Raw genomic sequence first — 26,797 nt, 5'->3', positions numbered from 1 at the left:
TAAAAAAGAAAGTCAGTGTCAGATTTTAACACTGCAGCATGAACTCAGTGAACCCATCTGGTTCAAGTGGAAAAAAAAGTTGCCGGCCTTGCAGCATCCAGCGGCCGCCATGGCAACCCGCGAGGGGGTGGGCGGCGATGGCTACTGGAGGTGGAGCTACTGGCGTCTCGTAGAGTGTAGTGTCTGAGCCGAAGCATGCTGCAGCATCACATGGTGGGGGGATTCTGGGATTGATGAGGCTCATCGCATCTGAGTAGAGGCTGCACTGACAGTCCTCGGGTAGACACCGGGACGCGCGTGGACGTCAGCGAGTAAACGCGCACGCAAAAAAAAAAAAAAACACTCGCGTTGTATTACCAGACTGGATATGATCCACGACTATGGCACCGTTAGGTTCATGTAATGTCAAACGGGGCTGCAAAAGAGTTTTTTACTGGATCCCGGTCCTATTCATCGCACTCATAGTGGCTTGGTCGTACTACGCCTTCGTTGTGCAGCTTTGTTTGGGTAAGAAAACGCACGTCGGAGCACTGCGTGTGCATGTGTGGCAGGGGTGTGCGGGCTTTGTCAGACCTCCGTCTGGTTTGATCATCGAAGGAGTTTCTTTTTTGAATGCGCCCAAGCTCCAATTGTCGATACATATTGTGGGCGGTGTGTGTAAAGACTCACATGGTCTTGACAGTTGGGCACCATTTTGAAATTCATACATATTTTCTGCATTTTGTCGTTGTTTCCATTTTTTTAATTACATTGTGCTCATACAAATCACTAACTCCCCCTAAACAGTTTAAAGATTTACGGGCATGCTAAGGCCACTCTTAATAATGTTAAATCCAACAGTGCGAGGCCTGCCTTGTTTATACGCTTCCTCTATTCTTCTGAACATTAATTTTGAAGGTGCAGAGATGTAAAATCCCTGAATGCTGAACATGCAGTTGACCTGTGTAATAATATGTATTAAAATAAAATATCCCTTTAAAAAATATAAAACTGGGGGGTAATGCAGAATAAACACTCTCAGACCGTGACACAGACCAGTTGAGTGAGTCTCTTGGAATGATTTTCTGTAGTTTGAAGACAACTTATTTCATGCACAGCATGACATTATTTATACACGGGAAATCAAGGTCCAAGAAAAAGTATGTTTTCATCCATATGAACAACCGGCGAAGCTGAAATGGATTGTAAACAAGAGGATGGGACAGTGGCTAACATGTGCTCCACAGACAGACACAGACACGGTTGTGTGGAGCTGGCATCAGCTGACGCTCTCATTCGGCGGCTCAGTTAATCCACCTCCAGCAATCTGCGGTTGACCCATTTTTTTAAAGCAACTAACATCTGCCTTCCAACACTTGGACCATCTATTTACAAGATGTAGCGATTATTGAAAATGCACACTAGCATAAGGTTAGGCGAACAACCTAAAGCAGTGACTTTTTATTTGAGTATAATTTAAAGAAGCCATGTCAGTTTCTCAGACAATATGCTATTCAGATTCTGGTTCTGGTTCTGGTTCAAACATGTCCGTGGCCCGAGTGTGGAAAACTAGGATGGAAAATGGAAGTATGAATATCTCGGTACATGAAATCAAAAGCAATTTTCACATTATGTCACACTATGCTATTATGCTGCACAAATATTTTCAGTGCCTCATATCAAGGTAAAATATGTGTTCAATACATCTGTCAAAATGATGCCATTATTTAGCTCTGCACTCTGGACAGGAATTACGAGTCACTGAGTAATTCCTAAACTCTTGTCGATAAACTGCAAGCATGTAGGTTAGAGGTCATCTGATCTCAAATAAATCCGCCAACCATCTTTACATTTATTTCCTTCTTTCCTTTTGTAGTTTCAATTGAAGACACGTGGGAAAAAGGCAAGTGTTTCATGAAATCTATTCCCAAAATCAAGATAAATGATTTGCCTCAAAGCCTCCGATCTAGAATTAAATGCAATTAAATTAATTTTTTTTTATATCCATGCTATTCCAACTCGTAAATATCTTCTGCAGCTTTGGAAGACACTTCAGTCATGATAGTGACATTGAAAGATGCTTCTTTAGGAGGATGATTATGTTCTTCAAATATTCCAATTGTATGCGACCGTTTGTCTTGACTGATAACCATCACTTGGATTCGTCTCCCTTTTCAGTTGTCTATTTAATAGTGTACCACGTGATATTCATCATGTTTATTTGGGCTTACTGGCAAACCATCTTCACCAAGCCGATGAACCCTTTGAGGGAGGTGAGTGAGATGACCCGGGAAGCTGTGGTGATACCGTTGAGCTGAGGCATTGTGGGAAGTGCAGAAGTAGACAGTGGTCTCACCCGTATGATTAAATGCCGTATTTTGGACTCAAGTCTATTTCCTGCCCCAGTGCCAAGGGGTTTGCTCAAATGCTGTGCTTGAAGCTTCCACTTTTTAATTCAGCTCTGCATGCAGACAGTGATAAGACACAAATATTGCCAAGGGCATTGAAAGAAAACGTCTGTGTAAGCTCTCAGTTGTACAGGAGTGGTCCATCGATGAAAAGGTTTCTTCAGCCGTCATCTGTACTTCTTTGAAGGTGTCAGACGTTTCGCTTCTTATCCAAGAAACACCTTAAGGCAAAAATTAGTGCATCCAAAAGAGAGGCTGCCAAATGAAAAACAAAGTAAAGTTTATTCAATACATTGTAAGAATGAAAATTGTAAAGAGCAGTACATTGGGGAGACTAAACAAATTCTCAAAAAAAGACTATCAACATCTCAGGGATACTAGTGGGCCTCAATCGGCAGTACATATGCACCTAAAAGCTAGCAACCACCCATTTGACAACAATGAGGTTAAAATCTTAGTGAAAGAACACAGATGGTTTGAAAGGGTAGTAAAAGAAGCGATTTTCATAAAACAGCTAAATCCTTCTTTAATGGACAACCAACGTCACTTTTTTGTTAGTTAACTGACACCTGAAAAACGTTTTATAGCATCTAAAATAACCAAAACATGCAGTATGATATTTTTAGTCAAATGCAAAATACAAATAAAAATGACTTAAAGTGTCCAAAATCTGCAAAAAATTGAGCTGGGAATTGGGCATTTTCAGAAAGTCCCGCCCCCAGTTCATGACATCACGCCAAGGCATTGCTTGTGAATCAAAACAATGGCTTCAGATTCGGAGAATATGCTTTCTTGTTACACATCCAGTTATGAATATGATTCAAATAGTTCTGAAGAGGAAAGCATACATGTTTGCAATCGATTAAAGAATTTATTTGTGCCATTTTGAGGCAACATCGGGGGAAAATCTCTCACCCAAAAAAAGAGGCACAAAATGGCGACCTCCTGTGGCCACCTCCATTTCCACAGGCTGATAAATTCCTTATATGGTGCTTGGACGCCCTCTTTTGGGCTTCTGGCGGCTTTTGGGTGCAACACAAGGTCCCCAGACAACACAAGTACAGCAAAATACATTGACCTGATGGAAGGACCGCTACAAAGCGTATTTTTTACGGTCAAGGGCGGTCCTTTAGTGACGTCCCGTACGGACTCGTCACCAACTCAAAAACAAGATTTCTTGAATATTCAGCGTGAGTTTTAAAACGTAAAATATAGCTATATGCGGTGTAATCTTTGTAAAATACACTCAGTAGAAGTCATTTTACAAATTATGGACACAACTTGTCCGGACACGTCGGTTGTCCTTTAAACCGATATGGTGGGGAGAGGTTCAATTTGGATCATTTGTACAACAGCCTACTTGGGCAAAATAGGATTCAGAATACTGATGATGTGATATTGGTGGAAGTGGGGCATTCAGGCCAGTCGTTAGTCAGTACATTAGGAACAACCAGTGGAGCCGCAGGGAGAAGTCCTCTGCTCCCCCCAACCTGAGAGCAGGGACCTATCATAGCAGAGTCCGGCCCCGGCAATGTCTGCACAGTAGGGATATATATATATATATATATATATATATATATACGTCCGACACCTTCAAAGAAGTACAGATGACGGCTGAAGAAACCTTTTCATCATTGAAAGAAAACTGCAATTAGTTTGTTGACACGACTCCAGTTCCACTTTGGTGATTTTAATCTGGATCAGTGATTGCTGAAATGTTGTACGCCAACTACAGTTCAGTTCTATTTAACTTTCTAGACCAATGCGCTTACAATTAATTGATCTTGTACAATGGTTTCTTTCAAACATTTGCTTGTATACAATTTTAACTTTTACATGCAGTGCATTTTAATAAAATTACTGTGATGCTAGAATTACAGTGCCATATTTTCTGATGACCCTACGCCTTACAGTTGAAGTAATATTGAGCCACAGCAGGGGTCGCAACTACTGTCAGCAGTCATCGACTCCATTTCCCCCTGTAGAAGAATGAGTGTTTAACTCCAGCCTCTACTGTAGCACCTTATAATGTGGTGTGCCTCATATTAATAAAATTTTATATATTTATATATGATACTGTATTAGGAAAACCTTTTTCATTAATTGAAGGTGCACCTTATACTCTGGTGCGCCTTATATATGGAAAGGTTTGAAAATACAAAATTTCTTGGAGGTACGCCTTATACTCCAGTGCACCTTATAAACCGGAAAATACGTCAGGTTGAGATTTCAACCCTGCTGATATTTGCTTTGTGGGGCACAAAAAGAACAAATGGAGGATTCAGAAATGTAATTTGAAAAAAAAAATATTATATTTTGGGCTACCGCTGCGTGCTTGAACATGTTTCTATACAGACAGGCTGCAATGTTTTCACTAGCATTGACAAATGTATGAGGAGAAAGCATCCGGCACTGCCAACACAGCTTTGTTTTGTATTTCGGTTGCGTCCTGCTCGACAAAGTTCTGCCTGTCCTACTCGGACAAGGAGCTGCTGGAGCGGGAAGACCGGGGCGAGTCGCAGCAGGAGATCCTGAGGAGAATAGCTAAGGAGTTGCCAATCTACACACGCACCAACTCTGGAGGTAGGTCAAGTGAGACGTGGAAAAATAACAGGTGGTCACTCACCACATTCTGTAAAGTGGCAACATACCACACATGGCCTCTTTTTTTGTTTACTGTGAGTTAATTCAACCCGCGCAAACATTATGCGGTTAAACTTCTTTTGCTTCCCGATTTGTTTCTCCTATTTGCATTTTTCTGTCTGTTTTGATAATTCACGTTCACTGGGAAATCTGACCCATTTTAATCATCAAATAAACCAAAAGCAATCAAGACAACCTTTGAACAACAAAGCTCAGGCTGTCGGTGGTGGAGCCTGCACAGAGCGGGGACAGGAACAAGAACTGAGACTGACTCAGACTAAGAAAATCGATCAACCAAGAGGCAGCAAAATGAGACGAATGCAGTAATTTAATTAATTAATTGGTCAACTACTTGCAGATAGTTTGATGAAATTGTCTGTTTTCTCAGCCATCCGTTTCTGTGACCGCTGCCAGCTGCTTAAGCCTGATCGATGTCACCATTGTTCAGTTTGTGATAAGTATGTCTATCTCCCTTTCTTTGCTTGTGCCTAGAAGTATACACACACACATATATATATATCTCTCTCTCTCTCTCTCTCTCTCTCTCTCTCTCTCTCTCTCTCTCTCTCTCTCTCTCTCTCTCTCTCTCTCTCTCTCTCTCTCTCTCTCTCTCTCTCTATATATATATATATATATATATATATATATATATATATATATTGTGATATCATGAGAGGCTAGCTCTCAGCGGGACAGGACAAGAAGTGCAATGGACGACAGGTTTGGATACAAACAAAGGTTTTAATCAAGGGTTTCCGGGGGAATTCACAAGCAACAAAGGTTTGAATAGTGTCTCTTCCAATACTTAAATCAAAATAAAGTCTCTTCTGAGGTAAAACTGAAGACGGAGTTCTTTTCCAAGAGTCTCTAGGCCTCACCCCTCTTGACGTCCTCCTCATGTAGCCTAGCCACCTTAGCAAGGTCCAAATCCAGTCTCCTGTCGTGTGGTCCCAACTGGCAATGAATTCCACGCAGCAATCAACTTCTTCACAGAGCACAGCAATCGAGCTTGTCTTTCCCCAAGCTCCACACTCAGAGGCTCTCTGCCTTAAGAGCCTTGCCTGCCAATCCCGCCCTGATCAGCTGCAGGTGTGTGGTTTTAATTGCTGCCTTCCACCAGATGGGGCCAAGACTCTCTCTGGGTGGAGCCATCTTAGGGGGATGTATTTGCCCTCCAGGACACAGCCTCTCGTGACATCACAATATATATATATATATATATATATATATATATATATATATATATATATATATATATATATATATATATATATATATACATACAGTAAAGTCTCGTTATATCGATATCGGGTATATCGATAGTCCCGGTTATATCGATACTATTTCTATGCACGCACGGAGAAAATTACATGCAAACGGGGTCGGATATATCGATAGTCCCGGTTATATCGATATTTTTTCGGACTCCCTTGAATATCGATATAACGAGACTTTACTGTATATATATATATATATATATATATATATATATATATATATATATATATATATATATATATATATATATATATATATATATCTGAATGACTGACAAAATAATGTTGAAAGATGCTGATATCTGACCATCCTGTGTTCCAGATGTATCTTAAAAATGGATCACCACTGCCCCTGGTATGTCGACATGCCTGTGATTGAAACAGTTCATTTGATTCCGTTCTGTTCTGTGTTCAAACATTTTGTCCAGAGAACAAATTCCAGAGAAAGATGAGCGTTTGCTGCGTTGAATACAAAATGAAAACAATTGTGTTTTTCTAACTGCTGCTTTATTGTATTCTCTCAGGGTGAACAATTGTGTGGGATTTTCCAACTACAAGTCGTTCATGCTGTTTTTGGCGTATTCCCTACTTTACTGCCTTTTTATAACAGCGACAGACCTTCAATACTTCATTAAGTTTTGGATGGTATGTGCATAGCTTCATGTACATTCAATTCGTAGAAAAACAAGTCGAAACAAAAACAACGTTATAGTTGGAATGTGTGCTGATAACAAACTGTACATTTTTTCCTGCCTTACAAGGCTGGGGGTAAAGCCCATTTCCGCCTGAAAGAATACCTGGTAACTATTTGAGCCACGAAACCCCGTCATGCAGCCCGATAACCTGACAACAGGATAGTCAGTCCACTGTAGTAGCCGTTGGCGCTGAAACGGCTAATACAATAGAGTAGATAACTCCCAATGACTGACAGTAGTCTGTGCTTGACTAGAGGTAGCACATGCTCTGCTAACATCAATTTGTGGATTTGTATCCCTCTTCCATCCCTACAGAATGGCTTTCCAGACACCCAGGCCAAATTCCACATTCTCTTCCTCTTCTTCTCTGCCTCCATGTTCTCTGTCAGCCTCGCTTCACTTTTCGTCTATCACTGCTGGCTTGTCTTCAAGAATCGATCCACCCTCGGTAGGTCTCGCCTGTGTTGTGACTGTCTGCCTGCTAAATGTGGATCTGAAACATCTGCTGTCTGTGATTGTTTGCGCTGTCTCAGCATCAACACCCTCATCAGTGCAGTTGTTTCGGGAGCCTCTTTGGCTATTAGACAGGCTTGTGTGTGAGTGGTTGGACCGGATGAATTATCTAGGGAGAATTGTGGGAATGTTGCAGCCAGACAGAAGGCTCAGAAGGGCAAGATGTTCCCGACACGGCCACTCAGGAAGACAGCTGCGGCAACATCAGACCTTCATTGCTTATGTTGTTTTCCCCTATGTTATATACAATCCTATTGTGTCACATAAAATATTGTTCTCTGTGGATCTCCTTATCAGAGGCTGTTCGCGCGCCGGTTTTTCGTCATGGCACAGACAAGAACGGATTCAGTCTGGGTTCCAGTAAGAACTTCCGCCAAGTTTTTGGTGATGAAGCCAAATACTGGCCTTTTCCAATTTTCTCCAGGTAGGTGGTCCAGGTACATGATAATTTCTTGGGGCACACTTCTTAAGTTGTTCACTAATTGTTGTACAGAAGAACTTTTGACCTGTTAGTTTCCCCTAAATCAGAATCAAAATCATCTTTATTGCCAAGCATGTAGAACACACAAGGAATTGGTCTCCGGTAGAACACACTGCAATAGTATCATCATAAGTAAAATGGAGGCACTATACAGTTCTATTTGGGTTACTGTTGAGAGTTAATGGCTTGGGGGAAGAGGCTGTTGGAAGTCTGCTGGATTTAGTGTGCATGGATTGGTAGCGCCTGCCTGAGGGAGCACTAAGGTTAATCGAGAGATTTCTTCCGCCGTCCTAACTGTTCATTGAAGTGGGATTTTGTCCATTTTTGTGGCGGCCCCGAACCAAACTGTGATGGATTCGATGACGGCCGTGTAGAAATGTCGTAACTCCTGCTGTGGCAGGCCACGCTTCTTTATCAGCCTCAGGAAGTTCATCCTCTGTTGGGCCTTTCTCAGGATGGAGTTGGTGTTGACCTCCCACTTCATGTCCTCTGAGACTGTGATTTCCAGGAACTTGAAGGTTTCGACGGTTGATCCGAGGCAGTTGGATTGTGTGAGGGGCAGCTGTGGTGATGGATGTTTCCTGAAGTTCACAATCATCTCTACCGTCTTGAGCGTGTTCAGCTCCAGGTTGTGACGGCAGCACCAGAGCTCCAGCTGCTCCACTTGTTGTCAGTACGCAGACTCGTCGCCGTCTTTGATGAGACCGATGACTGTGGTGTCGTCTGCGAACTTTATGAATTTGACAGCTGGGTGCGTTGAAGTGCAGTCCTTTGTGTAGAGAGAGAAGAGCAATGGATAGAGGACGCATCCCTGTGGGGCTCCAGTGCTCGTGGTGCGTGTTGAGGATGATATTTTTTCCAGTCAGACCTGTTCCTTTGAAGACGTTTTCTTACTATTTTTCAAGGATGTGGTTCACTCGATGAAGCCATCCGCATTTCCTTATCACGCAGTTTCTGTCCTCAGTAATATAAAATTGCTTGGGCAATTATCAATTCTGATGTAAGCTCGTTAGTAAATGCAAGTCTGATTTGAGGGATAGAGGACTAGGCGGAGGCTCACAAGGGGGTGGTTGCTGCTCTTTCCCTTTGGGATGACCTTTTACAAACCCTCTCTCTGTCCATTTTAAAACCTCATCTTAAGATACATTATTATTCTATGGCTTTTGACTCGGTCTGAGCCACATCATGAATTTGGTGTTTTTTATGGTGTTTATATTATGTGTTTGCATTCATTGTTAAATTGATTATTTCACAAATATAGTGATTATTTAATTGGTTAATAATTACTGTTTGCATTTGTGCTAGTATTTTATAGTTTTCTCTGATTTTTACTCCTTGAATGGCACTTTGTGTCCACCAATGCTTGTTTTAAAGTGCTCTAGAAACAGTTAATAATAATAATAATAATAATAATAATAATAATAATAATAATAATAATAATAATAATAATAATAATAATAATAATAAGTTGAGGCTCAGAGATGAGTTGGAACCTATCCCAGCTGGCTTTGGGTGACAAATGAAGGAGAATGCCTGAGTCACCAGGCACCCCATGCAAACAGAACCTGTAGCACGTGAGGCAGACATGCTCACCACGGTGCTCCACCTCCCACTAAATCAGACAATAAACATGTTCAGACTTCATGACCTGACACCTTCCAATACTGTCTGTATAGAATGCCTTTTGTTTGTGTTCACCCATTTCTTCTCAACAGTTTAGGGGATGGTTGCTCATTCCCAACATGTCTGGTGAATATTGACCCTGAGCAACAATATTCTCCCAGCAGCCTCCAGCCCGCACCAAAGAGGTACATTCAAAATATTGGCATATAGCAAAACTCAAGGCTATTATACCGCAATCACTGTATAATAAAATAGGCCGTCGGATTAGGTTCATAAGGTACGTCTGATATTCCAAGGCACAATGTAGTGCAGAAAATATTTTTTCAGCAACAAAGGAAGAACCTGGTATCCTCACCATCGTAGTAAATGCCTACATCACTGTTGCTACCCACCCCCAGTCAAAATTTTCAACAAAGCTTGAGCAGGTCAGGAAAGAAACAAACTACATTGTGACTTTTATGAAAAGAAGCTTGAGCGCAATTATCGCCCCCCCCCCCCAAAAAAAAAAAAGATCTTCACATTCACATATGTATGAAGTCGAAAGCGAATTGTTTCTGCACATTATTCATAAATCATTGTTATTATTATCTTGAAATCCCAGTGGTGAATTGGAGATTTGAACTGATCCACATGAACTGTGTTGGTTCATTTAAAGGTCAAATCGCAATATTTCAGACCTTGTGTTGAACACCACTTAATTATAATCACACATACATATTTTTTAAAGTGGATTATTGTGATACTCTTTTTAAAAATTTTAGTGTATTTTAATGTTTAATATTTATGCCACCAGTAAAACAGACAGTTGCCATTTCCATTTCAAGCCAATGAGGGAGAGTCAAAGTCGTCTGCTTAGCAGTAACACCTCTTGGACTGAAAGTGACGTTGTTGCAGACAACAAGAACGGTATATTGTACTGTACCCTACAGTGGGTTTCGGGTGATTATATTTTTTGAGGTGATTGTTCCTCTACTTTGGGTATTTTTCAGGCACTAATAACCCGCTGATGACAACAGAAAATGTGGCGTAGGGAGACGGACCTCCTCTTGAGAAATGTAAGTTTACAGCCATAAAAAGCAATTATCTGCAGATATCCTCCAAAATTAATGTCACAGGTATTTTGTTTCGAATTAAATATGTCTGTTGATAGGGTCATTTATTAATCAAGCAGGAATCAAAAGTGAGAACAAATAGATTATCCCATCCCGCAGATGGTGGGAGCGAAAGAGAGAGCCTCGCTGTTTTGGGAGAGCTTTTGTTAAGACTGGCGGATGTGACGTAACTGACAGCATGTATCATAAAATAGAGGTCCGAGAAAATCTAACAATGTTCACAATGTGTTCGTATAGCGAATTGCCTTAACATCTGTGCTGCTCCCCTTTCAGTGGCTTCTGTTGTGACGGCGACATCACCGGTATAAAATGTATTTCGCTGACATCTCAACATGGAGTGTGAACTTGAATGTCGGCAGCATGGCCTAATGCTCTCTGGAAGCTTGTGGACTTTTATTGTCAAGTATGACAATTTTTTTATTTTTATTTTTTTCCAAGATGGCGCCTGAGTAGGCAGCCATCAGCAAGTGCTCTCACGAGCCTTGCTTTTTTGGTTGTTTTTGTCTTGTTATTGTGTTTTCTTTTGTCACTTTATGTTGTTGTGCGTCAGGTAGAACGGATACAGATTGTTTTTCAGCATTTTTGGCCACGACAATCATCAAGGAGGAGACTGTGCTGAGCGGTTGCGCCTTTCGGCAGCATGAATATGCCAGTACTGTTTTTGAATGGGAGGTATGTCGGACCCATTTGACTGCCATCGCTGGACAGCTCTGGGGCCATTGTGCTTTTTTGTGCCTGTAATGGGCAGCATCTTCACAGCCCCGCTTTGTTCAGCGGAAAGGTCAGTGCTGTTGGACAGTCTGCGGTTGGATGGATGCATGGCTTGAGGAGCCCGCGAGAAGAAGAAAGCAGCGTCAGCGCAGAGCGCCGATGCATATGTGGAACTGTCGCGGCTTGGAATTGAAGCGGATTTATGTGGGACAGGATATGTGAGACAATGTCTTTTCGTCAATGGATGCTACAGCTTCGTGTTTGCTTTCAACATTTAGCTTGTAGTAGACGTACAAATTCCACCATGACGTCCCTGATCCACTGCTGACATGGATGCTTTGATCCACTCCTCTTTCAACTAGAACTGCTTCATGTCATCACAAAGAGGGTACAGCAAGTCCTGAAGAATGAATGACTCTGTGTCTTTGTGTTGTCATATTTGTTATTTTTTCACATTTTTTTTCCTAGGATGGCGGCGCGTGAACACGCAGCGGCTCCCCTCTCCCAGCAAATTGGTGTTTTCATGTTTATTATGTCGGGGCGGCCCGGTAGTCGAGTGGTTAGCACACCGGCTTCACAGTGCAGAGGTCGCCGGTTCGCGTCCCGGTCCGGCCTCCCTGTGTGGAGTTTGCATGCTCTCCCCGGACCCGCGTGGGTTTTCTCCGGGTCCTCCGGTTTCCTCCCACACTCCAAAAACATGCATGGCAGGCAGATTGACCACTCCAAATTGTCCCTAGGTGTTAGTGTGAGAGTGACTGTTGTATGTCTTTGTGTGCCCTGCGATTGGCTGGCAACCAATTCAGGGTGTCCCCCGCCTCGTGCCCGAAGACAGCTGAGATAGGCTCCAGCAACCCCCGCGACCCTAATGAGGAATAAGCGGTACGGAAAATGAGAGATGAGATGTTTATTATGTTTGTTAAAGTAATTATAAGTGCCTTGCATGCTGGGTCCGAGAGGACAGTAATTTCATCTGTGCTGTATGTCATGCATATTAGCATATTTGACAATAAAGCTGACTTTGACTTTGATGATCCTTCCCAATTTGCATTCCAGTGATCTCAATGTCTTTTTTGATACTCTTTATGTGATAAAAACACATGTGGGAGTGCTGCGTAGTTGTCAATCTCATGCTGGTTATTCATTGAGTGGAATATGCCTAAACTTCAGTACAGTATGCATTTATAAGCTTGCCAAATATTTGCACATAAAATGTAGATCCTTGTGTTCATTTGGTGGTGGCAGCAGGAGAGAGAACTTTTGCATGCTTTCATCTCAGGATATCAAGACAAATGTATCTACGTGGTTAAGTTTACCACGGGATTCATGGAAACAACAACATGACGTAGTAAATAGCAATGAAAGTTAAAAAAAATAAAGGGCTATATGTAGATTTTTTGTAATATGGACGGAATGTGTGCCTAGGAGGTTTGTTGTGACATTGCAATGATCAACTGCACCAGAGGATGCAAGTATGTACTGGGATACTTGTTTTCTTCCTATAGTATATGTGGTTAGGCGTCGTATCATGTCCGATAGCACGTTTTGATTTAAGATGAGCACTAAGGTTAATCGTTTAGCATTTTTTGGGGGAAAATACATTCCAGATTATTGATTTAAACTACCTTAAAACTGGACCTCTTAATGCCAAACAAGGTTTCTTCCAACATTTCATAAACATAGACAGAAGGTTAAGTGATCACAATTAGTTAATTGCTGCGATGTTGCGTGTGAATATTTGTTCTTTTGTCCCTTTTTATGAGTTGCAAAATCCAGTGTTACATTTTCACCCCATGAAGAGGGACAACTTACCTGGTGGTGGGGCATCATGTCTCATATTCTCACTCTTTCTTTGAGTCCTTGTAACTCTGCACATACACAAAATATGAAAATGAACATAAGGTAGAGATGAGATTGTGGTCTTTCTGGTCAACATTTTGTTTCTATATGATGTAGTGATTCCAACATCATCAAAAAATGTAAAAAGTGTGACATCTGGCCCTGTTCCCGCCCTCCCTGACTCCATCCGTTAATCTGGGTTTAAATTGTCAAGGCCCAAGGTCCAAATCCGACCACCACATTACATCAGTTTTTGTAGCCCAAAAAAACCCTATCCAAGTGTCCACTTCCTCTTTATTGTAAAATGTTGTTCATTTCATTTTTGCAGAGAACATGCACCAAATTTGAATGTTGTCTTCACTTTTTACTGATCCTATGCACTTTATTTCATTTTATCATAATTTGAACATTGATATTTGGTTATTCCCATTTTCCATGTCTTCTGAGTTCCAGTTTAGTTGTTTGTTATACTATATGTATACCATTAAAATGCAGGGGCATTTGTGTATGTTCATATACAATGGCTCTCCGAAGGAAACTCTAAACACTATTTTGTCTTGGATAAAACAAGTCGACAATCTGCCCAAATGTGTTGACTGTTTGTAAATAGAGGTCTTGGAACAATGTTTTCATTCTCAACTGAACAGGCTCTATTGATTGCATCGCACGATTGTATGATGCATTTCAAAAAAGTCGATGATCAGAAAAAACATTTGAAACAGTGCCAATGTAACAGTGAAACTCACTAGATACAGTACTGTCGATACTCGACACACATTTAAAGGTTTCCTTAATGTTTATGATTAAGATAAAATTCACATTGAAGAAATATTACATCAGAGAAAAGTAAGTTGTGCCAAAAGGACTGGACCAATGAACAGCTGGGCATGTATTAAAAAATGGAGCCATCAAATCAAGGTCAGTGAAAAGGTTAAAGTGCATTTTAGTTCATACAAGCATCCCAAAATATTGGAGTAAAACTTTAATTTGGAAGCACAGAAATGCATTAACCCTTTTAACATCATAATTGAGTGATGTGCATCTGTAGGTTATCAAACTTAACAAGTATATAAAATTTGAATAACGTCGTCAAAGACCCAATTATGTTGGTCTTGCTCTATTTTTGTATTCTGTCTGTGAGTCATAATGCAGTGTGACCTTTACAACAAATTAAAATAAATAAAAACAGAAGCGCTTATTTCTTCACCTTTTCCATTCTGTGTCGCACTTTCTGTAGCCAAATTTTCAGGCATTCAGTCAATGATTCAAAACAGTGTTTCCATCATGAAAGCTTTGAGCCTTTATATACAAAATAATCTAAAAACAACCCTTGTTATTATATTGCATACTCTCGCTCATGACAATGTCAAGTGCACACTGCAAACAAGAAAACATCCGTTCTCAACAAGACACTGGAAGGAGGCATACCAACAGCAGATATCACAACAGATCTGATCAAATTCCAATTATTTGTGATTCAAAAAAAAAAAAGAGAAACCAAGCCAGCTGCAGGCACTTCAACATTATTGAACAAGAAAATATTTTGAGATTGTGAAAAAAATTACTGCGATATTGAGCTTGAACAAACATGGCCAGTTCTATATGTTCGCTCACACTTGATCTGACTTTATTTTTACTGACTTGTCTTTTATTCACTATAGAGTTGTCCAGGATACAAGTCACATTCATGGTGGAAAATGTTTTGAAATGATTGACCATGACCTCATTTTAGTTGAATCTCAAAAATGCCCTTTAAACGGGTGGTGCGGACTCTTTATATTCACTGTCTTCTTCTTCTTTTCCTTTCGGCTTTTCCCCTCAGGGGTCGCCACAGCGAATCAATGTCCTCCATCTACCCCGGTTTTGTGCATCCTCTTCTCTCACACCATCTACCTTCATGTCCTCTTTGACCACATCCATAAACCTCCTCTTCGGTCTTCCTCTCGGTCTCCTGCCTGGCAGTTCAAGGCTCAGCATCCTTCTACCGATGTAGTCGTTCTCTCTCCTCTGGACATGTCCAAACCATCTCAGTCTGGACTCTCTGACTTTCTCTCCAAAGCCTCAAATCTGAGTTGTCCCTCTCATGTACTCATTCCTGATCCTATCCAAACTGGTCACTCCCAAAGAAAACCTCAGCATCTTCAGCTCTGCTACCTCCAGCTCTGCTTCCTGTCTTTTCTTCAGTGGCACTGTCTCCAGTCCAAACATCGTGGCTGGTCTCACCACTGTCTTATACACTTTTCCTTTCATCCTAGCTGAAACCCTTCTATCACACATCACACCTGACATTTTTCTCCAGCCGCTCCAGCCTGCCTGGACACGCTTCTTCACCTCTTTTCCACACTCTCCATTGCTCTGGACAGTTGACCCCAAGTACTTAAAATCCTCCACCTTCTTTATCTCTTCTCCCTGGAGCGTAACTCTTGCACTTGGATACCTCTCATTCACACACATATATTCCGTCTTGCTGCGACTGATCTTCATTCCTCTCCTTTCCAGGGCATATCTCCACATCTCTAGTTTCTCCGCCACCTGTTCCCTGTTCTCGCTACAGATCACAATGTCATCTGCAAACATCATGGTCCAAGGAGATTCTTGTCTAACATCGTCTGTCAGCCTGTCTATCACCATAGCAAACAAGAAGGGGCTCAGAGCTGAGCCCTGGTGGAGTCCCACCTCCACCTTGAATTCCTCAGTCACACCGACAGCACACCTCACAACTGTCTTACAGTCATGATACATGTCTTGCACCATTCTGACATTCTTTTCCGTCACTCCAGACTTCCTCATGCAATGCCACAGCTCTTCTCTGGGCACCCTGTCGTACGCTTTCTCCAGATCTACAAAGACACAATGCAATTCCTTCTGACCTTCTCTGTACTTCTCTATCAGCATTCTTAAAGCCCACAATGCATCTGTCGTACTCTTTTTTTGGCATGAAGCCATACTGCTGCTCACAAATGTCCACTTCTGCTCTTAGTCTAGCTTCAACTACTCTTTCCCAGAGTTTCATTGTAAGGCTCATCAAATTTATTCCTCTGTAGTTAGTACAACTCAGCACATCTCCCTTGTTCTTAAAAATGGGCACGAGTACACTTCGTCTCCATTCTTCAGGCATCTGTTCACTATCTAAGATCTTGTTGAATAACCCGGTCAGGAACACCACCGCCACCTCTCCAAGACACTTCCATACCTCGATTGGTAAATCATCAGGCCCGAGTGCCTTTCCCCCCTTCATCCTCTTCAGCGCCCTCGTCACTTCATCCTTGCGAATGCTTGCTACGTTTTGGTCCACAACAGTCACGTCTTCTACTCTTTGTTCCTCCTCATTTTCCTCATTCATCAATTCTTCAAAGTACTCTTTCCATCTTGACATCACACTACTGGCACCTGTTAATACATTGCCATCTCTATCCTTAATCACACAAACCTGCTGCAGGTCCTTACCATCTTTGTCTCTCTGTCTCGCCAGCCTGTAAAGATCAGTCTTGCCTTCCTTGCTCTCCAGCCAAGCATACAAGTCATCATAGGCCTCTTGTTTGGCCTTTGCCACCTTTACTTTAACTGTGCGCTGCATCTCCTTGTACGGCTGTCTACTCTCGTCCGTCCTCTCAGTGTCCCACTTCTTTGCTAACCTCTTTCTCTGTATACACTCATGCACCTCCCCATTCCACCACCAAGTCTCCTTATCTACCTTTCTTCCACTCGATACACCAAGTACTTTCCGACCTGTGTCTCTGATTATGTTCGCTGTAGTTTGCCAGTCATCTGGAAGGACCTCTTGCCCATCCAGTGCTTGTCTTACCTCCTTCCTAAATGTCATGCAACACTCTTCCTTTTTCAACTTCCGCCATTTTGTCCTCACTTCAGACTTTGTTTTCTTCATCTTCCTCACTGCCAGCGTCATCCTAAACACCACCAACCTATGCTGTCTGGCTACACTCTCACCAACCACTACTTTGCAGTCCCTGATTTCCTTTAGATGGCGCCGTTGACACAAAATGTAGTCTACCTGTGTACTTCTGCCTTCACTCTTATAGGTCATCCTATGTTCCTGTCTCTTCTGAAAGAAAGTATTCACAATCCCCAATGCAGCATGTTAGAGCAGGAAAGCAGCAGAAACAAACAATCATATCCAAAGGCAAACGCTCCACATGAACTCCACCAAAATAAACTTCAGAGGATGCATGTTAGATGTTTTTCCAAATGAGTAAAAGTGTTTATTTTATATTCTTTTATTACAACACTAAAAATCGACCAAAATAACTTTCACGAAAATAAAACTAAAGAAAACGGTCTCACATCCGAGTACTCCAGCATGATGACCTCGACTGTGTGCTACATTGGGTGAGTCTTAACTACCTTTTTGACTTGGAGATCATTGCGCCACAGTGTGGGCAAACAGCATGGCTGAAATCGCGAGCGAGTGTAAAACAGAATTTTTGTGCACACAAAATTCAAACTCAGCTTTAACATTTCTCGGACACAGACATGCAAAAACTGTATTATCTTGAAATACAGACTTCTCACTTGGGAGTGTTTGGGTGGAAATGAAATGACAGGATTGCCATCTGTATGCCCACGAGCACATCGAGGAGTTCCCTTTCTCATTTTGAGGCAAGAAGGTAGTGTGGAGGACTGTAAATCTTTTTCAATGACTCACACAATAACTTAAACATTTAAAAGAATGCAGCTAATATTAAGGCTGAGTGTGGCAAATTTGAACAGTGAGTGCTGGGTGTTTTCCACGTAAAATGTGAACGTGGAGAAAGCGACCGAGAGGAGAGAGACGTCAGGGCACATACTTTCCATATAAAATCAAGTTAGAGCTTTAAAGTGCAAAACAATTCTACAGATCATTTTAGTCAAACTAAAATGCCATTTTTTTTCAAGCATGTTAAATGGTACTGAACCAACCAGATGTTTTGCGAGAGTACTGTACTTGATTAAGATCACACCAGCGCAGCTGTGTCATGTGTGAGGAAAAGCATTGTACGTCTCACTGTTAGCAATCATTTCAGTCATCTGACACAAGGCGAACCAATGACAAACAGGCTGGGCGAATGAAGCAATTCCTCTGTGATTATCGTTCTAATCCTCCGGTTGTCCAAGCTCGGCCTCTGCGCCGCATTGCAAAGTGCAGCAGCGTGGTGCGAGGGTGAGGTCATGTCAAGATTGCTGCTTGTTAGCTTCTTCTTCATATGTGTTCCCTGTGCCATTCTGGACGTAAGCTGATGCTGAGCCAAGCCCGTATAAGTGGCCACAGTACTTCGCGTCGTCAATGTGATCCTCAAAGAACATCTGGTGGAAACACATACACTGTGAATAGAAATCTACAAATAACACAAACACGCACACACCCTGCAAGAGCTGCATTAAACATTTAACAAAATGCTGCAGTGCCAAACTGCATGTATCAGATATTTGGGGCACCTTCTTCAGTCACACTAAGAGGGTTAAATACAGTATTCAAAGCAGGGTCAAACAGGGTCAAACTAAAATTAAACTATAGAGAATGTGTGAAGTTTAACCGACTGACTGAATGTTCAGTGATCTGTCCGTCACCACTTTACACTTCAAGTTTTCCAACTTCAGTGCTTGGTGTTTTTGTTTATTTTGTTGTTGTTTTTTGGGTGGGGAGGTTACCCCCAAGATCTTCTTCTTTCTTCTTTTCCTTTCGGCTTTTCCCTTCGGGGGTCGCCACAGCGAATCAATGTCCTCCATCTATCCCGGTTTTGTGCATCCTCTTCTCTCACACCAGCTACCTTCATGTCCTCTTTGACCACATCCATAAACCTCCTCTTCGGTCTTCCTCTCGGTCTCCTGCCTGGCAGTTCAAGGCTCAGCATCCTTCTCGCGATATAGTCACTCTCTCTCCTCTGGACATGTCCAAACCATCTCAGTCTGGCCTCTCTGACTTTCTCTCCAAAGCCTCTAATATGAGTTGTCCCTGTAATGTAATCATTCCTGATCCTATCCAACCTGGTCACTCCCAAAGAAAACCTCAGCATCTTCAGCTCTGCTACCTCCAGCTCAGCTTCCTGTCTTTTCTTCAGTGGCACTGTCTCCAGTCCAAAAATCATGGCTGGTCACACCAGTTTTATACACTTTTCCTTTCTTCCTAGCTGAAACCCTCCTATCACACATCACACCTGACATTTTTCTCCAGCCACTCCAGCATGCCTGGACACTCTTCTTCACCTCTTTTCCACACTCTCCATTGCTCTGGACAGTTGACTCCAAGTACTTAAAATCCTCCACCTTCTTTATCTCTTCTCCCTGGAGCATCACTCTTGCACTTGGATATCTCTCATTCACACACATATTGCATCTTGCTGCGACTCATCTTCATTCCTCTCCTTTCCAGGGCATATCTCCACATCTCTAGTTTCTCCGACACCTGTTCCCTGTTCTCGCTACAGATCACAATGTCATCTGCAAACATCATGGTCCAAGGAGATTCTTGTCTAACATCGTCTGTCAGCCTGTCCATCACCAGAGCAAATAAGAAGGGGCTTAGAGCTGACCCCGGGTGGAGTCCCACCTCCACCTTGAATTCCTCCGTCACACCGACAGCACACCTCACAACTGTCTTACAGTCATGATATATGGTGTTTTGAAAGGCGCTTTAAATTAAATGTATTATTATTATTATACATGTCTTGCACCGCTCTGACATACTTTTCTGTCACTCCAGACTTCCTCATGCAATACCACAGCTCTTCTCTGGTCACCCTGTCGTACGCTTTCTCCAGATCTACAAAGACACAATGCAATTTCTTCTGACCTTCTCTGTACTTCTCTATCAGCATTCTTAAAGCAAACACTGCATCTGTCGTACTCTTTTTTGGCATGAAGCCATACTGCTGCTCACAAATGTCCACTTCTGCTCTTAGTCTTGCTTCAACCACTCTTTCCCAGAGTTTCATTGTATGGCTCATCAACTTTATTCCTCTGTAGTTAGTACAACTCTGCACATCTCCTTTGTTCTTAAAAATGGGTATGAGTACACTTCGTCTTCATTCTTCAGGCATCTGTTCACTATCTAAGATCTTGTTGAATAACCCGGTCAGGAACACCACCGCCACCTCTCCAAGACACTTCCATACCTCGATTGGTAAATCATCAGGCCCGAGTGCCTTTCCCCCCTTCATCCTCTTCAGCACCCTCCTCACTTCATCCTTGCTAATGTTTGCTACGTCTTGGTCCACAACAGTCACGTCTTCTACTCTTTGTTCCTTCTCATTTTCCTCATTCATCAATTCTTCAAAGTACTCTTTCCATCTTGCCATCACACTACTGGCACCTGTTAATATATTGCCATCTCTATCCTTAATCACTCGAACCTGCCGCAGGTCCTTACCATATTTGTCTCTCTGTCTCGCCAGCATGTAAAGATCAGTCTCGCCTTCCTTGCTGTCCAGCCGAGCATACAAGTCAGGTTACCCCCAAGATAAATACATTAATAAAAATACAGCCAAATCAGCACCTACATTGCGGAAAGACGGGTTCTGACAGAGAAAGTTTTCCTTCATGCCGAACAAAAAGCTGACATGCCTCAGAGGATTTGAACATGCCAACTCTAACAACGTGGGTATTTGTTTCCCGGCGCAACAATGACCAATGACAGCACAAGTGGATTTATCCGGCGTGCTGATTGGCTGGCATCACGATTTGTCAGTTGATTGTCTCACATACTGTATTTTAGTGTTGTGTTCGAGCTAACTTTTTTTGTTTAACGTGATAGCTTAATTTGATTAGTTAAGCTGTGACACAATTACTTCAATGGCGACAGCGGGTATTTGTTTCACAGCCTCGACATTGACAGCTCAGGTGAAGGCTGAAATGGCAGCTGAAACTCGCAGCTCTCTATGAGTTATTTTTCTGTACTTAGCTCATTTTAAGCATTTCTGGATTATGCACCGTGTTGAATCCAGTCAGCGTCTGGCAGCATGCGACTTACAGCATGGCCCAATTCGAATATTGGATCTCACCAGTGCTTCCGGGTAGAGTGAATGCTGCCGCGAATGGCTGCCGCTGCTCACCCGCACAAAAAAAATCCAGTGACTGTAAAGTGTCCTTGAGAGATTTGAAAGGTGCTTAGAAATTAAATGTATCATCATCATTTATTATTATTATTATTATTATTATTATTATTATTATTATTATTATTATTATTATTATTATTATAAGTATTCAAGAGAGTTTTTTTTCTGCTAAGAGGCCTACCTCTCTCATCTTGAAAAAAGCCATGGCTGTAAGTAAAGAGTCAGAGCCTGCTTGATGCTGTGGTCCAATCCTTTCGAGTTCCAGCTGCTCAGCTACTTCCTGCAATCCACCCTGAATACATGAAATGACTGTCAATCATGTCACAAAATGAAGCGTACGACTGATGAAGAACGTTGTGTACCTTGAGAATCTTGCAGCTCTTCATGAGGTACTTGACATCATAAATTACTGGAAAGTATAAGCGAACAAGCTCAAAAAAATCAATCTCTTCCTCAGGCAGCTTGGCATTGGAGAGAACCTTGATTAGGTATCCAAAATCGTAGCCGCTGCAACACAGCCATGTATTATAAGGTGTGAAAAGAATTTGTGTGGCTTCAACTCAAAAACCTAGACCATTTAAAAATAGTCAAACATAATTATGTGATAATCAACATTAATTTGGCAGTCCATCGACCATGCGCCGCAGAGCTAATAGGAGCACACGACAATCAAATGACTAGCCAATCATCTATATGTCAAATTAAAGCCTCGGTCATGGTCACTCTTTGAGATTTTTTTTTAACATCCAGATTAACTCCAACATTTTATAGATGCAACAAGGGAGTTAGCATTCAGTGATTTCTGGAACCTTTAGCAGGTCTGTGTTCAGGTATCCAAAATTGTAGCCGCTGCAACACAGCCATACATCCATTCACGTCCATTCACAATGTTGAAATAAACATTGAAAAAATAAATAAATAAAGGTCCATTCACAATCGATGAGAAGGTTTCTTCAGCCGTCATCTGTACAAAAGTGAAGGTTTCGGACGTTTCGCCTCCTATCCAAGAGGCTTCGTCAGCGAACTAAAGTCTGACTGGTCGTATCGGCCCCATTTATATATCCCTATATCTAGACGAAGCCTCTTGGATAGGAGGCGAAACGTCCGAAACCTTCACTTTTGTACAGATGACGGCTGAAGAAACCTTCTCATCGATGGACCACTCCTGTACGACTGAGAGCTTACACAGACGTATTGCTGCCAACTTTGGGAGAGACATCCTTCTGCTGGTACGCAACTTAGAAAAGGCCACCTTTAAATTAGCTGATTAGGGATATATAAATGGGGCCGATACGACCAGTCAGACTTTAGTTCGCTGACGAAGCCTCTTGGATAGGAGGCAAAACGTCCGAAACCTTCACTTTTGTACAGATGACGGCTGAAGAAACCTTCTCATCGATGGACCACTCCTGTACGACTGAGAGCTTACACAGACGTCCATTCACAATGTTCGGCAATTATTGTTATTTTTATTCTCCAATGCTGATGTGAATTTGGCTAATTTTGAGACTTGAGACATAATCATGTAAATTATTTTAAACATGATGACTGATGGCCCCGTAGTGTAATTCCATAAATTTGGTCAGATGGGTTCCTGAGGCCTTTTCATCACATATCTGATAGAGCTTTGACAAGTGGGAGTGAACTAAAAGGTTAAGCCACCTGGTAACCCCAAAGGACCACATGAAACAGATAATGGCCTGCCTTCATCTCAAATATCTCTGACAGAAATTCTTATCCCATCCCAAGTGACAACTGTGTAAATATTTATTGATTTTTTCCCAATAGGAGCCTACCATGTTTCACCACCATTTTTCAACTTCAGACAAACGAAAGAGACAAACTTAGTGAATGGATTTCCTTATCAATCCAACTACCGCACGGGTAACAAATACAGGTAACATCTGAGTTACGACCGGTGCGAGTTACGACCACGACCCCCTTTTCTTTTAAATTCTATGCCTGGCACCCCAACGCACAAGCAGCCGGCAACGTGTACTACAATTTTGGCCAGCCAGCATGTCACACACTTGCACAGCAATGCGTGACTGCACTCAATACAGTAGTTATACAGTGCAGATACCGTCTCTGAAACATCTGCTGTAGTACTGTACACTGCTTTTTTTCCTTCGGCGTCTGCCTGAGTCCGAGCATGTGTGTCGGGCGACTTCTTCTTGCCGTTAGCAAGGAGAGCAGGTTAAGTATAACATTTATAAATGGACTGTACGGTAAACAGTTTTGTATACATTACAGGTACAGTTATACATTGATAAAAATCGATAATATGAAATATAAAATGATAAAAACGACACAAAAAGGTAAGCATATCATTTATAAATGAACTGTACAGTAAACACTTTTAGATACATTACAGGTACAGTTATACAGTCACAAAAATCGCTAATATAAAATATAAAATGATAAAAATGATACTAAAAAGTAAGTATAACATTTATAAATGAACTGTACAGTAAAGAGTTTTGTATACATTGCAGGTACAGTTTTATTTTATTTTATTAAAATCGATAATATGAAATATAAAATGATAAGAATGACACTAAAAGTTTTAAAATTTATATATGAACTCTAAACAGTTTGGTATATAATAGTATTTAATAGAAAACGTTGCTTAAAAACAACAGATTGACATTGTATACTATCCTGTCGTGTAAATGTCACGTCGGCCATTCTGAATGGATTTTGACTTGCGACCATTTGACTTACGACCGTTTTGTCAGAACGGAACCCGATCGTAACTTGGATGTTACCTGTATTATGGACTTGATTCGTCACTTGAAGAAAAACAAGAAGTGATTTGTCATGACATTTTGCTTGCAACTCTACTGAAGTAATTGCTAGTAGGCTTGCAAAATGTCACGTTTCAAAATGCACTGCGTTGAGTTCAGGTCGTTGCATTGTATTATGTCACCGTTAGATGACACTAAACTCAATAATGTACATTTGAGTAATGTACTTTTGTGACAGCCATCCAGACTTGAAATGATTGGAATGAAAAGAGTCCAGTGAATACCTGTGAAATGACAGCCACTTGATCCCATCACACAGTACTACTCCTGAAGTCATCAAGAGCTCTGCAAAGTACAATGCGTCGATGCCTTCATCCTCAAGCTTCTTGAACTGAATCCCTGCAGTTGTCAGGAGCTCAATAGAGTCCTGAGCGTACATATCCTCCCTGAATTGGAGATGGAGAACATGAACATTTTATGGTTGGCCACAGTTGTGTCAAACATTGAGGCATGTCACTGTATTTCAACACCATGGCCCACACGTGTTCAGAGAAAGAGAACAATCATCTTACGTGAGGTTAAACTTAAAATTGAACTGCCAAGTCGAAGTTCCAGCAGGATATTCCCCTTGCTCATTCATAAAGGTGAGGCCCAGTTGGATTATGTTGAGCAAATCCACATTGCAGCACATTAACTGGTACTGATAATCAGCGTTGCTTCGGAATTCTCCTATCGGTCTGGCTACTACACCTGGGAACTCTGTGTCCTGTGGAATAGAACCGTGTTACCTAAAAAGGAAACCATCATGCCTATAGTACGTTGTTTTCAGGGGGCTGTACACATACAATAGCTCACCATGGCGATATAGTTATATTTTCGAATAACATGTCTAATTCTCTCGAGCTCCTCCTCCAGGTTCTTGGCCCATACCTCGCATATTCTTTGGTTGTGATCCACAGTAGCTGCGGGCATAGTGCCACTGCAACACGTAAACAGATAAAGAAACAACAATTTTATAAAATGCCGCTAAAATGAGTCCTGAGTTGACGAGACGTGCTTAAAGTAATAGGTGGATGGATGTCAACCAACGCATTGTGAACAGAGAAGATCCTCTATCAATAGTGACGATGACAACATTTATGTGCCCGCTGACCTGCTTAGCGAAATTCATAAATCAAGCAAACATTGTGGAGTTCACTTTGGAAGCTGTCTGTTGACATTAGCTCGCAACCGCACTTTAGGCTAACTAGCAGCTAGCACACTAAGCATCTGCTAACGTGTGCAAGTCAGTTGGCTTTCCTGTGTGTATTTCATTTGCGCGACTGTTTCTTGTTTACATTTGTCCCAGGGAAGAAGCAAGAGCGTGTTAACGTGACAAGCCAAGTTTGAGCAGGACTCACACAAGATGATCTCACTCACACTCGGGTGCCACTTGAACTTTGAAGCTTCGTTAACTTACCCGTCCCCAAAACGCCCACTTGTGTGTGTTTCAAGCGTACACTATCTCTTAAATTCACCTTATTCGCCACGCTGTGGTTTTAGCCCTAACTTTTAATTGTTTTCAAGCATTGACTTGTTTTCAACCTGCGGTTGCCATCCTAACTAACCTACAACGTGACGTAACCGCGCAGACCACTGCGCACGTGCGTACGTTGCACACATTCATTTCTCTGAGAATACCAATACGTATTGTTCAGAGATGGCAAACAATCGGCAAAAAAATCATGGCTTCATCCATCAAACATAAAATTATAAAAAAGAAACGCCAAAGTGACCTCCACGCTATAAAACACTTGGGATTAATTTAGCACAATCAGAATCAAAAAGTCTTTAAGAGTCACACAAAGGCACATTTTGTGTTGTCACATTATGCGCTTATAAATGAAATGTATAATAATAATAATAATACGTCGGTGTAAGCTCTCAGTCATACAGGAGTGGTCCATCGATGAGAAGGTTTCTTCAGCCGTCATCTGTACTTTTTGAAGGTGTCGAACTTCGCTGACGAAGACTCTTGGATAGGAGGCGAAATGTCCGACACCTTCAATAAGTACAATATGACGGCTGAAGAAACCTTCTCATCAATAATAATAATAATAATAATTTTAATAATAATAATTATTATTATTATATTATTATTCTAGTTTTGGTTTTTTGACTTCAAGATGGCGCCGCAAGAGTGGCTGCCTTTCCAGTAGCTCCTGCATTTTTTCTACTTCTTTCTTTCCTTTCCTCTTCCTTTCATAACGTTGCTGCTGTGAAATGGATGTCTCCACTGTGAGAGGAATAAAGGTACATCCAATCAATCCAATCCAAATTTGCAATCTTCAGCAGCAAAATTGAAAGGGGTGGGTTGAAAAGAAAAAAACGTGTTGCATTTACAAAAATTGTACCTGTGTATATATTTCATCAATTTATCATATATTATTACAGAAATGGAAATGTGCATTACCTGTACTAACATATCATCCGAATGCTCCACGATGCTATTTTGGGAAACAATCCAGGAGTGGAGTAGGAGTAATCTATACTACATACAGTACATATAATAGGAAAACACATTTCACATATTTTTGACTGCTTTGCTCCATGTGTAATTCTCATCATTAATAACTGTTTCCCATTCAGTTTTTTTGTAGTGCTCAGGTAGTCACTGCAATTACCTGTACTCGTATTTGGTCCTCAGCCACCAACTAAGCCTAAATTTATAAGTATAGTCAGATT

The 26,797-nt window shown here is 41.5% G+C and overlaps 2 protein-coding genes across 7 annotated transcripts; one reads left to right on the top strand and one right to left on the bottom strand.

Moving 5' to 3' along the window:
- Positions 1-197: 197 nt before the first annotated feature.
- zdhhc2 (zDHHC palmitoyltransferase 2) lies at positions 198-13,262 on the top strand. 4 transcript variants are annotated; one of them, XR_016114158.1, is made up of 15 exons: positions 198-507; positions 1,856-1,882; positions 2,158-2,252; positions 4,850-4,970; positions 5,419-5,488; positions 6,630-6,662; positions 6,832-6,952; positions 7,069-7,107; positions 7,318-7,450; positions 7,813-7,939; positions 9,712-9,804; positions 10,413-10,525; positions 10,609-10,674; positions 10,831-10,927; positions 11,005-13,262. XR_016114158.1 is itself a non-coding variant. In XM_088989618.1 (14 exons), the coding sequence occupies exons 1-13, from the start codon at positions 381-383 to the stop codon at positions 10,647-10,649; spliced, it is 1,140 nt and encodes a 379-aa protein (XP_088845744.1). In that variant the 5' UTR covers positions 198-380; the 3' UTR covers positions 10,650-10,674; positions 10,831-13,262. The 4 variants fall into 4 exon arrangements, 3 of the variants coding, with proteins under 3 accessions (XP_088845744.1, XP_088845743.1, XP_088845745.1); XM_088989618.1 differs by having other exon boundaries at positions 10,831-13,262; XM_088989617.1 differs by lacking the exon at positions 10,831-10,927 and having other exon boundaries at positions 199-507; positions 11,005-12,322.
- Positions 2,262-25,693, bottom strand: cnot7 (CCR4-NOT transcription complex, subunit 7). 3 transcript variants are annotated; one of them, XM_088989621.1, is made up of 8 exons: positions 25,533-25,693; positions 24,929-25,052; positions 24,646-24,839; positions 24,358-24,519; positions 21,689-21,833; positions 21,508-21,618; positions 13,252-13,307; positions 2,262-2,642 (listed from the first exon to the last, which is right to left on the bottom strand). In XM_088989621.1, exons 2-7 carry the CDS (start codon positions 25,043-25,045, stop codon positions 13,281-13,283), a joined length of 756 nt encoding a protein of 251 aa, XP_088845747.1. In that variant the 5' UTR covers positions 25,046-25,052; positions 25,533-25,693; the 3' UTR covers positions 2,262-2,642; positions 13,252-13,280. The 3 variants fall into 3 exon arrangements, with proteins under 3 accessions (XP_088845747.1, XP_088845748.1, XP_088845746.1); XM_088989622.1 differs by lacking the exon at positions 2,262-2,642 and adding an exon at positions 5,504-5,518; XM_088989620.1 differs by lacking the exons at positions 2,262-2,642; positions 13,252-13,307 and adding an exon at positions 16,485-18,579.
- Positions 25,694-26,797: the final 1,104 nt, after the last annotated feature.

Source organism: Hippocampus bargibanti, linkage group LG02, assembly GCF_051943395.1.
Source record: "Hippocampus bargibanti isolate YZ-2025 linkage group LG02, ASM5194339v1, whole genome shotgun sequence".
Lineage (NCBI taxonomy): Eukaryota > Metazoa > Chordata > Actinopteri > Syngnathiformes > Syngnathidae > Hippocampus > Hippocampus bargibanti.
Note: the sequence above shows the minus strand (reverse complement) of the source record. Positions and strands in the feature narration are given on the sequence as shown.